Source organism: Nicotiana sylvestris, chromosome 10, assembly GCF_000393655.2.
Source record: "Nicotiana sylvestris chromosome 10, ASM39365v2, whole genome shotgun sequence".
In the NCBI taxonomy this organism is placed as follows: Eukaryota; Viridiplantae; Streptophyta; class Magnoliopsida; order Solanales; family Solanaceae; genus Nicotiana; species Nicotiana sylvestris.
The window spans coordinates 98177806-98189450 of NC_091066.1; the positions used below are offsets into that span (position 1 = coordinate 98177806).

General features: G+C 35.6%; 1 protein-coding gene across 1 annotated transcript; it reads right to left on the reverse strand.

Moving 5' to 3' along the window:
- Positions 1-9804: 9804 nt before the first annotated feature.
- Positions 9805-10473, reverse strand: LOC138879721 (uncharacterized). Its single transcript, XM_070159357.1, has one exon. It carries the CDS (start codon positions 10471-10473, stop codon positions 9805-9807), a length of 669 nt encoding a protein of 222 aa, XP_070015458.1.
- Positions 10474-11645: the final 1172 nt, after the last annotated feature.

The window sequence follows — 11645 nt, forward strand, 5'->3', positions numbered from 1 at the left end:
AGAATTTTTAGTCGTTTTTGATTTGTGAAAACAGAAAACAAAGCATCTACAATTAGAATACAAATAATCTACAATTTATCTACAAAATATCTACAAAATATCTACAAACGGGGTACATTGAATTTTTATATCCCAATTCCCATCCAATTGTAGCATAATTATGATTTTTGACATAATTGCGTTTTTTCAGAAGATTTGTAGGAGTTTTAGCCGTTTTTTATTTGTGAAAACAGAAAATAAAGCATCTACAATCAGAATACAAATAATCTACAATTTATCTACAATTTTCGCAATATATCTTCTTCTTCTTCGTCGTCGAGTTTCAATTTGAAATTCAGTCAAAACTAAGTCTAATCTTCACCAAAAACCCCTCAAAATTGAGATATAAACTCCAAACCATATTCCCGATTATTTGCAACAACGCCCAATCCAAATAAATAAATGATTTTTGAAAACCTAAATTTGAATTCAAAGCTTTCAAGCTTTTTAATGGCTATCAATGGTGGAAAATATCTGGAAGAATATTTATTTTCATAATTGTAGCGCGCCTAAATAGGAATATCTGAAAGAATATGATTTGATCTGATTTATGCCAAATCTTTTTAGAATATTCTATTCCTCAATTTTAGCTCGACAAATTAGGATATTCAGCTATTATTAATTAGTATTTAATGATTGGTATAATAACTGTAGAAAAAATGTGGACAGGGCGGGTAAATTAGAAACTATGCACATTTCTGGTAATAAAGTTTCATATATGGTATAGGAAAAAAAAAATCTCTTATTGTCAGCCGTTGGAAACTAATATCAGCCGCTACCCACAAAATTGCAGTATGCATTTTATAGCCCAAAATTAATTAAAAGGCTAGCCACTGACCCAACTGTCACTAAAACACAGTCCTTCCTTATATTTCAAACCCCATCTTTACACATTTCCGTCCTTCATCCAAAAATCGCTCTTCTCCAATTCCAACTCAAGTTCCAAAATAGAAAAATAAAATCTAAGATAAGAAGCAGGAATTTGAGATCTTCAATGTCGTTGTATTATACGTACCTAAAGTTAGGAGGATTTGGAGGACTAGGGTTTTTGATAGGGGAATTGAATCATTGTATTTTTCTAGGCTACTTTTTTCTCCTGGTGTTGTTAAAGCTTTTGTAATTGAAGCGACGACGAGTAAGTTTCCAATCTTCGATGCTGACGGAGACCTCGTTCCGGCGACTTTGGATCCGACGATGATGAAGTGTCTTCTAGTGTAGAAAATTGAGAGGTTTTTTTGTGTTGTTGTGTCCATAGCAGCGGTAATGGAGCTGAAGGTTTTTGATTTATTGCATTTTGCGAGAGAAACAAAGATGGCGGAAACTAATGCATAGTCTAACTTTAGGTCTCAATTCTCTTGAAATTTTTTATCTCGTGGATCATCTTCACTATACAAAACATATACAAACAGACTTTCATTATACAAAAAATATACTAAATAGACTGTCACTATATAAAATATATACAAAATAGACTGTTACTAACAAAAATATACAAAATATCACTGTATAATTTATATACAAAATAGACTGTCACTATATAAAAAAATATACTAAATAGACTGTCACTATATAAAATATATATAAAATAGACTGTCACTAACAAAAATATACAAAATACACTGTCACTGTATAATTTATATACAAAATAGACTGTTACTATACAAAATATATACAAAATAGACTGTTACTATACAATGAATATACACTAATGATACATTAGATATACACTAAAATACAGAGGATACACTTTATATACAAAATTTATACAATGTAATAGTATATATACAATTTTTATACATTTTATAATTGTCACTATACAAAATATATACAAAACAGACTGTCACTATATAATAAATATGCACTAATGATACATTAGGGATACACTAAAATATAGAGGATATACTTTATATACAAAATTTATACAATATAATAGTATATATATAATTTTTATATCTTTTATAACAATTTATATATAATTTTTATAATATACACTGAAAAATACAAGATACACTACATTGTATAACTATCTATATATAATATTTATATAAAGTTACATATAAGTATCATCCAACTAACCCATTAAATCCAGACCCACCATCGATACTCACTATAAAAGTTCTTCACTCACAAAATACTATTCTGACCGAAGAAGAAGAAACAAAAGAAGCTTCACTAGAAAACCCCACGACTTTTGTTGCCACTCTTGTATCATGCATCGTAATTGAGTAAATCTTTTTAATAAATGAATTAAAAATTTTGTGATTTTTCTAGGCACTCAAACAAATTTTTCCAGTGAGAAGTAAAAAAAATAAAGAGGAAAAAAATAGATCCGAAATGGGAGACAGAGAAGGGACGGAAAATGAAAAAAAATAACCAAAAAAAGATAACAAAAAGACGAAGAAGACACAAAGAAAGAAAGAGGATAGGAATGAAAATGGTAATGGAAAAAAATCTTTGCATTTGATAGAATGAAAGAAAGATAAAAAGGTGTGCATTGGATAGAATGAAAGAAAGATAAAAAGGATAAGATTAAATGTTATATTGGGAAGATAAATGCGTTGGAAAGAGATAATAACTACAAGTTACAAATAAATTGGGCCGAAAGGCCATTTCGTGTAAGTGGGTAAAAACATGGGCTACTAAAATTTTGAGGGGCCATAGAGGGTAGTTTTCTCAAATGAAAAGGTTGGTTTAGACCTCATTTGTTTTTATCTATATCTATCTATATACTATACAATGTGTATATAAAATACTTAATACATTGTATAACTATATATATATATATATATATATATATATATATATATATATATATATATATATATATATATATATATATATATATAATATTTATATAAAGTTACATATAAGTATCATCCAACTACCCCATTAAATCCAGACCCACCATCGATACTCACTGTAAAAGTTCTTCACTCACAAAACACTATTATGACCGAAAAAGAAGAAGAAGAAGAAGTAGAAGAAGTTTGACCAGAAAACCCCGCGACTTTTGTTGCCACTCTTGTATCATGCATCGTAACTGAGTAAATCTTTGTAATAAGTGAATTAAAATTTTTGTGAATTTTCTAGATACTCAAACAAATTTTTTTCAGTGAGAAGTAAAAAAATAAAGAGAAAAAATATAGACCTGAAATGGGAGACAGATAAGGGAAGGAAAATGAAAAAAACCAAAAGAAGATAAAAGAAAGACGAAGAAGACACAAAGAAAGAAAGATGATAGGAATGAAAATGGTAATGGAAAAAAAATCTGTGCATTGGATAAAATGAAAGAAAGATTAAAAGGCGTGCATTGGATAGAATGAAAGAAAGATAATGTCACGACCCATTTTCTGAACAAGCCGGGACCGGCACCCAATCACTAAAGATAACCATCTGTGCTTATCAAATCTATTATAACTTTCAAACTTTACATGCCACAAGGAACTACTGTAACCAAATACTTTTAAAAATTTAAATATCTAAAATAAACCAACTTCAAAACTTTATTTGTAGTAACCAATGAAATGCTTCTAAGTTATTATCAAATACTTCTGAATCTTACCGACTGTGTCTATGAAGCCTCTACTGATAAACTGACGCACTGCTCAGGACATGAGATTTCCTGGCCAGTTCTGTACATAAACAAAGAAATAGCTAAGTAAAGATGACTCTAAGGAATACTCCACGAACAAAGCGGAGCTCACCAATAACACTAGAAGATAAGGAAGTCCTAACCCGTAGCATGCTCGCCTGCAAAATCGGTTCCTACATTGTACCGCAGACCAACGTAGATTCCCAAAAGAGAACGTCAGTAACATCCATTATACTCAGTGAGTCTCAACGTCAGGGGACGACATTTTAATAACATATACATTACGAGCAAAGATTCTAAATGCATGTAAAACATAAAGCCTATAAGAACAATTCTAGAACAATTACATAATAGCAGTTTATGAATATTCTAAAACAAATTCTTTTCTTTGTCTTTCTTATAATAAAAAAATACTTCACTTTATACTTTGGGAGTTCCAACTATCCTGACTTAATTCTGTCTCAGTCACCGTGTAATCGGCATGGGTCGATCCCAACCTGATCGAATAGGCCCAATCCACGAGGTGCCACTCACTTCATGGTTCTCAGCGCTCATGTATCATACCTTAGCATGGCTAAGTAAATTCTCAACAACAACGAGACCCTCGGCTCGTATTCTCCCTACTTTGCCACAAGTAGTTTCAGGAAGTTAATGCCTTGGTCAGGACCCTCGGCCTGGACGATGACCCCTTCTCAGAATAAAGGATACTCCCAAAAAAAAATTCTTTCTAAAACTTCTTCTTGTGACTTTTCAAGTCTAAATCTTTCCTTTTGGAACGTCATGTACATGCTCATACTGGTATCCTTAAATGTAAATCATGACATAAGAATTAAATAAACATCTAAAAGTATTTCTAAAGATTCTTGCTTCTTCATAAATTTTTAACATGAAAATAACATATAAGAATAACACAAAAATCTGAAAATTTATGCACATATGTCATAATAAATCATCTAAACTTTTGCTAGAACAATTCTAAGTTAATAGGTAGTCACTCTCTCCAATAAGTAAATATAAACTCTTTTAAGCAATTCATCAAACACCTTGTATGCGTGCTTTTGTGAGTTAAACCACTTTAGTAAAGGGTTGTATCAACTCACCTCAAAACTTCTCAAGCCAATATGTAAAGCCCAGTCTAATTGACACCAGTCAAACAATAGATTCTACAACAACTAGTGCATTTTAATTAATTTTAAAGTTTCGCACCTAAACACAAAACTTTACTGTTGATATAGAGAAACAAGGGAATAACTATTCAGTTCTTACCTATTACTATTGTAGAGTAATTGATAATAGGAAATTTTATATACCTGAGTTCAAGAATTAGTGATTTGTAAAGAACCCTAGATTTTTTATGGCCTGCGTGATAAGAAGCCTCTGTTTCGTGAGCGAACTGTTTTGTTTTTCGTCTAAGGCTTTTGCCTTCCGTCCTTTATGAATGACAGAACATTGGTTCTGTTTCTCTTAAGGCTTGGAGCCTTTTGTTTTCCAACAACCCTTTTATGGGCTTTTAGGCCTTTTTCTTTTCCTTTTTTTAACTTAACTAATAAATAATGATATCCACTTTTGAAAATTAATAATATTAAAATTGATAACATTCCCCTAATTGTATATCCAATTATTTGTAAATAGAAAATTATCTCAAAAATCAATCACAAGGGTTTAAATCCTTAATAGAAGTATAATTTAAGATAAAAAAAATAAATTAAATTCTATATTTAGCGCGTCTTGAAACTTTTATAGATTTGAGGAGTGTTACAATCTTTACTCCTTAAAAACATTCATCCACGAATGTTGCTAGGGCCTTATTCTTAAGCTAACAATCATTCCTTAAGTCCTTGAACCTCTTAAGTTTTCTTAGCACTACTCACTTTTCTAAGGGACTCAAAATTTTGGCTAACTCCCTAAATTTTCAAAAATTTCGGCAAAGTTTCCCTTGTAATTTGGACTATCCAAAAAAAAAATTCCATGTCACAATACCACAACTACACCAACAACAACCAAATATACCATAACAGGCCATTCTTAGGCACCATACACAACTCATAAATTAATTACTCACATTCCGGCAAGGAGGTACCACAATAACCAACAAAAATCTAAAGCACAACACTTTAGCAAAAGTAAATCACTTTAAGGAGTTAAATGTACTCTGGCATGGCACTAAATTATTAAATAACTAAATATACTGTGACAAAAACTAAATTAAGTATAATCTAGCAAGGACATAAACACATGCTAACTTGTATTTAATAAATAAAATATAAATGTCAATCCAAACCTAGGTTCACATACCTTTTTCCTCAAATAAATATGGATATTTCTTCCTCGACCTCCCACGTCTTTTGTTCTCAACTATCTTACTTGCCTATCGAGAATTTCTACAGGTACCTCTCCATAAGTCAAGCCTTCTTTAATTTTTATGGTACCAACAGGTATTATATGTGACTCATCATGGATGTACTTTCTAAGCATAGACACATGAAAGACAGGATGAACAAAGGACAACTCAACGGGTAGCGGTAGCTCATAAGCCACATTTCCTTTCTTCTCTAGAATTTCATAAGGTCCGATAAATCTAGGGCTAAGTTTCCCTTTCTTACCAAACCTCGTAACTCCTTTCATTGGTGAAACTTTCAAAAACACCTTATCACCAACCATGAACTCTAACTCATGATATCTCTTGTCGGAATAAGACTTTTGACGACCCTGAGCTGTTTTTAGTCTTTCTCTTATTAGCTGAACTTTCTCTAAGGCCTCAGAAACAAACTCTGGACCAATCAACGACACCTCTACTGGTTCAAACCAACCTACTGGGGACTTACATCTCCGCCCATACAATGCTTCATAAGGAGCCATACCAATGATGGCATGATGTTGTTATTGTAAGCAAATTCTATAACTGGCAGGTAATCATCCCAATTACCTCCAAAATCTATAACACACGCACATAACATATCTTCGAGAGTCTGAATGGTCTTTTCTGCCTGACCATCAATCTGTGGATGGAAAGTGGTGCTCAAATTGACCTTGGTACCTAATCTTTTATGAAATGCTTGCCAAAAATACGCTGTGAACTGAGGTCCTCTATCATATATGATTGAAATTGGAGTACATATGCAATCAGACTATTTTTTTGATGTACAACTGTGCATACTGCTCTGCAGAATCTGTCGTCTTAACTGGTAGGAAATGCGCGGACTTTGTCAGCCAGTCTATAATAACCCAAATTGAATCATGCTTACGGTATGTGCGAGGTAGACCTACTACGAAATCCATATTAATCATCTCCCACTTTCACTGTGGTATCTCTATATCTTGAGCTAGGCCACCCAGCCTCTGATGCTCGGTTTTGACTTGCTGGCAATTCAAATATTTAGCCACATGATCTGCTACTTGATTCTTCATGCCTTTCCACCAATACAACTCTTTCAAATTTAGATACATTTTGGTAGCACTTGGGTGGATAGAGTGCTTCGAACTGTGAGCTTCTTCCATTTTGGCCTTTCTAAGACCATCTACATCAGGCACACATAACCGATCATTCAACTTCAAAACTCCGTCACTTCCTAGAGTGAAAGTAGTGATTTCTTTGTTTTTGACTCCTTCTTTAACTTCACTAAGTACGGATCTTCGTCTTGCTTAGCCTTAACATGCGCAACAAGGGAGGATTGCGCTAAGGCATAAGTAGTTATACCTCCTTCTTCGGTCTCATCCAATCTAATTCCATTATTTGCCAGTTTTTGAATTTCTCGACCCAAAGATCGCCTTTGTACTGCAAGATGGGCCAAGACACCCATTAACTTCCTACTAAGTGTGTCTGCTACCACATTAGCTTTGCCCGAGTGATAAAGGATATTGATGTCATAATCTTTCAATAGCTCGAGCAACCTTCTCTGTCTCAAATTTAATTCTTTTTGCTTGAAAATGTACTGGAGGCTTTTGTGATCTGTAAACACTTCAGAATACTCGCCATAAAGGTAGTGTCGCCATATTTGTAATGCAAACACCACTGCTGCAAGTTCCAAGTCGTGTGTGGGATAGTTTCTTTTCATGATTCTTTAACTGCCTAGAAGCATAAGCAATAACTTTTCGATTTTGCATAAGAACACAATCAAGACCAACTCTGGAGGCATCACAATACACTGTGAACCCACTCGAACCTGTCGGCAAGGTTAACACGGGTGCAGTGGTCAACCTCTTCTTTAACTCTTAAAAACTCTGCTCACAAGTGTCTGACCACTGGAACTTAACTGCTTTCTCAGTCAACTTAGTTAATGGAACTGCAAGTGAGGAAAACCCATCTACAAACCTTCTATAGTAGCCAGCTAACCCCAAGAAACTTCTGATTTCGGTTGGTGTTGTCGGCCTTGGCTAGTTTTTGACTACTTCTGTCTTCTGAGGGTATACTTTTATGCCTTAACTAGATACCACGTGGCCTAAGATTGCAATTGACTGCAACCAAAACTCACATTTTGAAAACTTGGCATAAAGCTCATTCTTCTTCAAGGTCTGCAGGGTTATTCTGAGGTGTTCTGCATGATCTTCCTTGCTCTTAGAGTACACCAAAATATCATCTATAAACACAATAATAAAGGTATCCAAGAATGTCTAGAAACTCTGTTCATGAAGTCCATGAATGCAGCTAGAGCATTTGTCAACCCGAAGGACATCACTAGAAATTCATAGTGCCCGTAGCGAGTTCTAAATGCTATTTTAGATATATCCTCTTCTCTGATTCTCAACTGATGATACCCCGACCTCAAGTCTATTTTTGAAAAGTACTTTGCACCCTGAAGTTGATCAAATAAATCATCAATTCTTGGCAGTGGGTACTTCTTCTTAATGGTAACTTTATTCAACTGCCGATAGTCGACGCACATTCTGAGAGACCCATCTTTCTTCTTGACAAACAGGACCGGGGCACCCCACGGTGAAACACTCGGCCTGATGAAGCCCTTGTCAAGAAGGTTTTTCAACTATTCTCTCAACTCATTAAGTTCTGTTGGAGCCATCCTATAAGGAGGTATAGATATGGGTTGAGTGTCTGGCATGAGATCAATGCCAAAGTCTATGATTCTTTCAGGAGGAAGTCCGGGAAGGTCATCTGGGAAAACTTCTAGAAATTCTCTAACAACTGGCACTGATTGAAGAGCTGGTGGTTCTGATTCTGGATTAATGATGTGAGCCAAATAGGCGAAACACTCCTTACCGATCATTCGTTGTGCCTTAAGGTAAGAAATAAACTTACCTACAAGCGATGCTGAACTACCCTTCCACTCTAAGACTTCTTTATTTGGAAATTATAACCTGACTATCTTAGTATGACAATCTAACATGGCATAGCAGGAAGACAACCAATCCATACCCATGATCACATCGAAATCCACCATTTCTAATTCTATAAGATCGGCCTTGGTGTTGCGACCTTGGACCGAAACCATACAACCTCTATAGACTCTTGTGACTTTCACTGACTCGCCAACTGGAGTAGATACTAGGTATGGCTCACTAAGTTATTCCGGTTTTAGTCCAAGGTTAATTGCAAAGTATGGAGTCACATATGAAAAAGTTGAACTGGATCCATTATGGCATAAGCATTATGTGAGCAGACTAGAAGTATACCTATAATAACTTCTGCAGATGCCTCTGCACTCTGACGATCAAGTGCAGCAAACAAATGGGGTTGTCCCCCCTCCCTAAGTAACTCGATCTGCACCTCTGTCTGCATCATACCCAGTCTAATTATGAGAACCACGAGCCTGAGGTGGTGCAACTGCAGTAGCTGAGGAACTATAAAGACGAGTTGATCCACCACTGAAATTACGTCGCAACTTTGGGCAATTGGCATTTATATGACCAATGTCTCCACAATGATAGCAACCATGAAACTTGAGCTTGCACTAACTTGAATGTCGTTGCTTACATGTTCCACAAAGACCTTGTTGGTGTGAATGTTGCTCAGCATGACTCTGGCTATGTGAGAATGATGTCCTAAAATTTTGATTCAGGCGAGACCGATTTCCATAACTCTGAGTACGTCTAAAGGAAGACCCACCACCTAACTGATGACTGGACTAAGCTGGTGCTAATGACTCCTTATTAGAGGAATCCCTTCCACCTCCACTGGATGTACCATTAAACATGCCCGCTGTCCGGGCTTTCTTGTTATGCTATTTTTCTTCTCTCCTTTGTTGTCTGTCTTTTTCTAAGTGCTTGGCGAATCCCACAACAGAGGAGAAAGATGTCATTCCTACCACTGCAGCTGATGTTGTATCCTTAATGTGGTAAGCCAAATCGCCAACAAACCTGCGAATCTTTGCTTTTTCTATCTTAACCATGTGAGGAGCATGCTTAGCTAACCTTATGAATTCCATGTAGTACTCTTGCACACTTTTATTCCCTTGCTTGAGTTGTTCGAACTCTGTAGCCTTAGCTTCCCTATCATCTTCCGGGATAAAGTTATCCATGAAAGCCTCTTCAAATTCTTTCCAAGTGGGTGGACCATCATCTTCATCTCTTTCCTTTTCCCACATCTCAAACCAAGCGCTAGCCACATCTCTAAGCTGGTAAGCAACCAGCTCCACAGCTTCATCATCAAATGCCTTCATCGCTCGGAGGGCTTTCTTGATACCCTCCAGCCACAACATTGGATCTTTATCAACTATAGAACCATGGAACACTGGAGGACTCAACTTCAAAAATTCATTCACTCTTGAGGACTCAGAATTGTTTTGTCTATTTGATTGAGGTAGAATCTCATCTCTTCTCTCGTTCTGGTTGGCCATGAAGGCTTTAAACATCTCCATAGCATTGTTGACTGCATTAAACATTTGACTCATCTCTGGAGATATAGTTGTCTAAGCCAGAGCTGTTGTTGGGGGCGGCACTGGATCCTGAGGTACTGGATTATCATGCTCCACCCCTTCTTCATGTTCAACCCGGGGTACTTGAACCCCCCTTGTGGATTTACCCTTCCTTTTCTGAGTTGGAACCTTTTTAGTTTTGCCTTGAGTCACAATAATAGTAATAGTTTATTGAGCAGCATCCTGAGTGTCGGTGTTAGAGTTGCCAGTGCGAGCCATTTCTGCGAGTTTTGGAGAAAAGAATACATTAGATAATTTATTAGAGGTAGGCTATACTACACGATCTAAAGTATGAAAAAATGAGACTTTTCATAAATGCTTGTAGCCTCATGTTTATAAGTATGGCGCGCTTCATACCCATAAACAAGACTCTACTAACACGGCTTCATAGACCCCTAGGACGCCATAAACCTGGCTCTGATACCAAGTTTGTCACGGCCCATTTTCTGAACAAGCCGGGTCCGAGACCCAATCACTAAACGTGACTGAGCGAACCATCTGCGCTTATCAAATCTATTATAACTTCAAACTTTACATGCCACAAGGAACTATTGTAACCAAATAATTTTAAATAATTCAATATCTAAAAATAAACTAACTTCAAAACTTTATTTGTAGTAACCAATGAAATGCTGCTAAGTTATTATCAAAAACATCTGAATCTTAACCCACCGACTGTGTCTATGAAGCATCTACTGATAAACTGACGCACTGCTCGGGACATGAGATTTTCGGGCCAGTTCTCTAAGTAAACAAAGAAATAGCTAAGTAAAGATGACTCTAAGGAATACTCCACGAACAAAAGCTGAGCTCACCAATAGCACTGGAAGAGAAGGAAGTTCTAACCTGTAGCCTGATCGCCTGCAAAACTGGTTCCTACGTTGTATCGCAGACCAACGTAGGTTCCCAAAATAGAATGTCAGTAACATCCATTGTACTCAGTGAGTCTCAACAACAAGGGATGAAACTTTAATAATATATACATTACGAGCAAAGATTCTAAATGCATGTAAAACATAAAGCTTATAAGAACAATTCTAAAATAATTGCATAATAGCAGTTTATGAATATTCTAAAAAAAATCTTTTCTTTGTCTTTCTTATAATAAAAAAATACTTCACTTTATACTTTGGGAGTTCCAATTATCC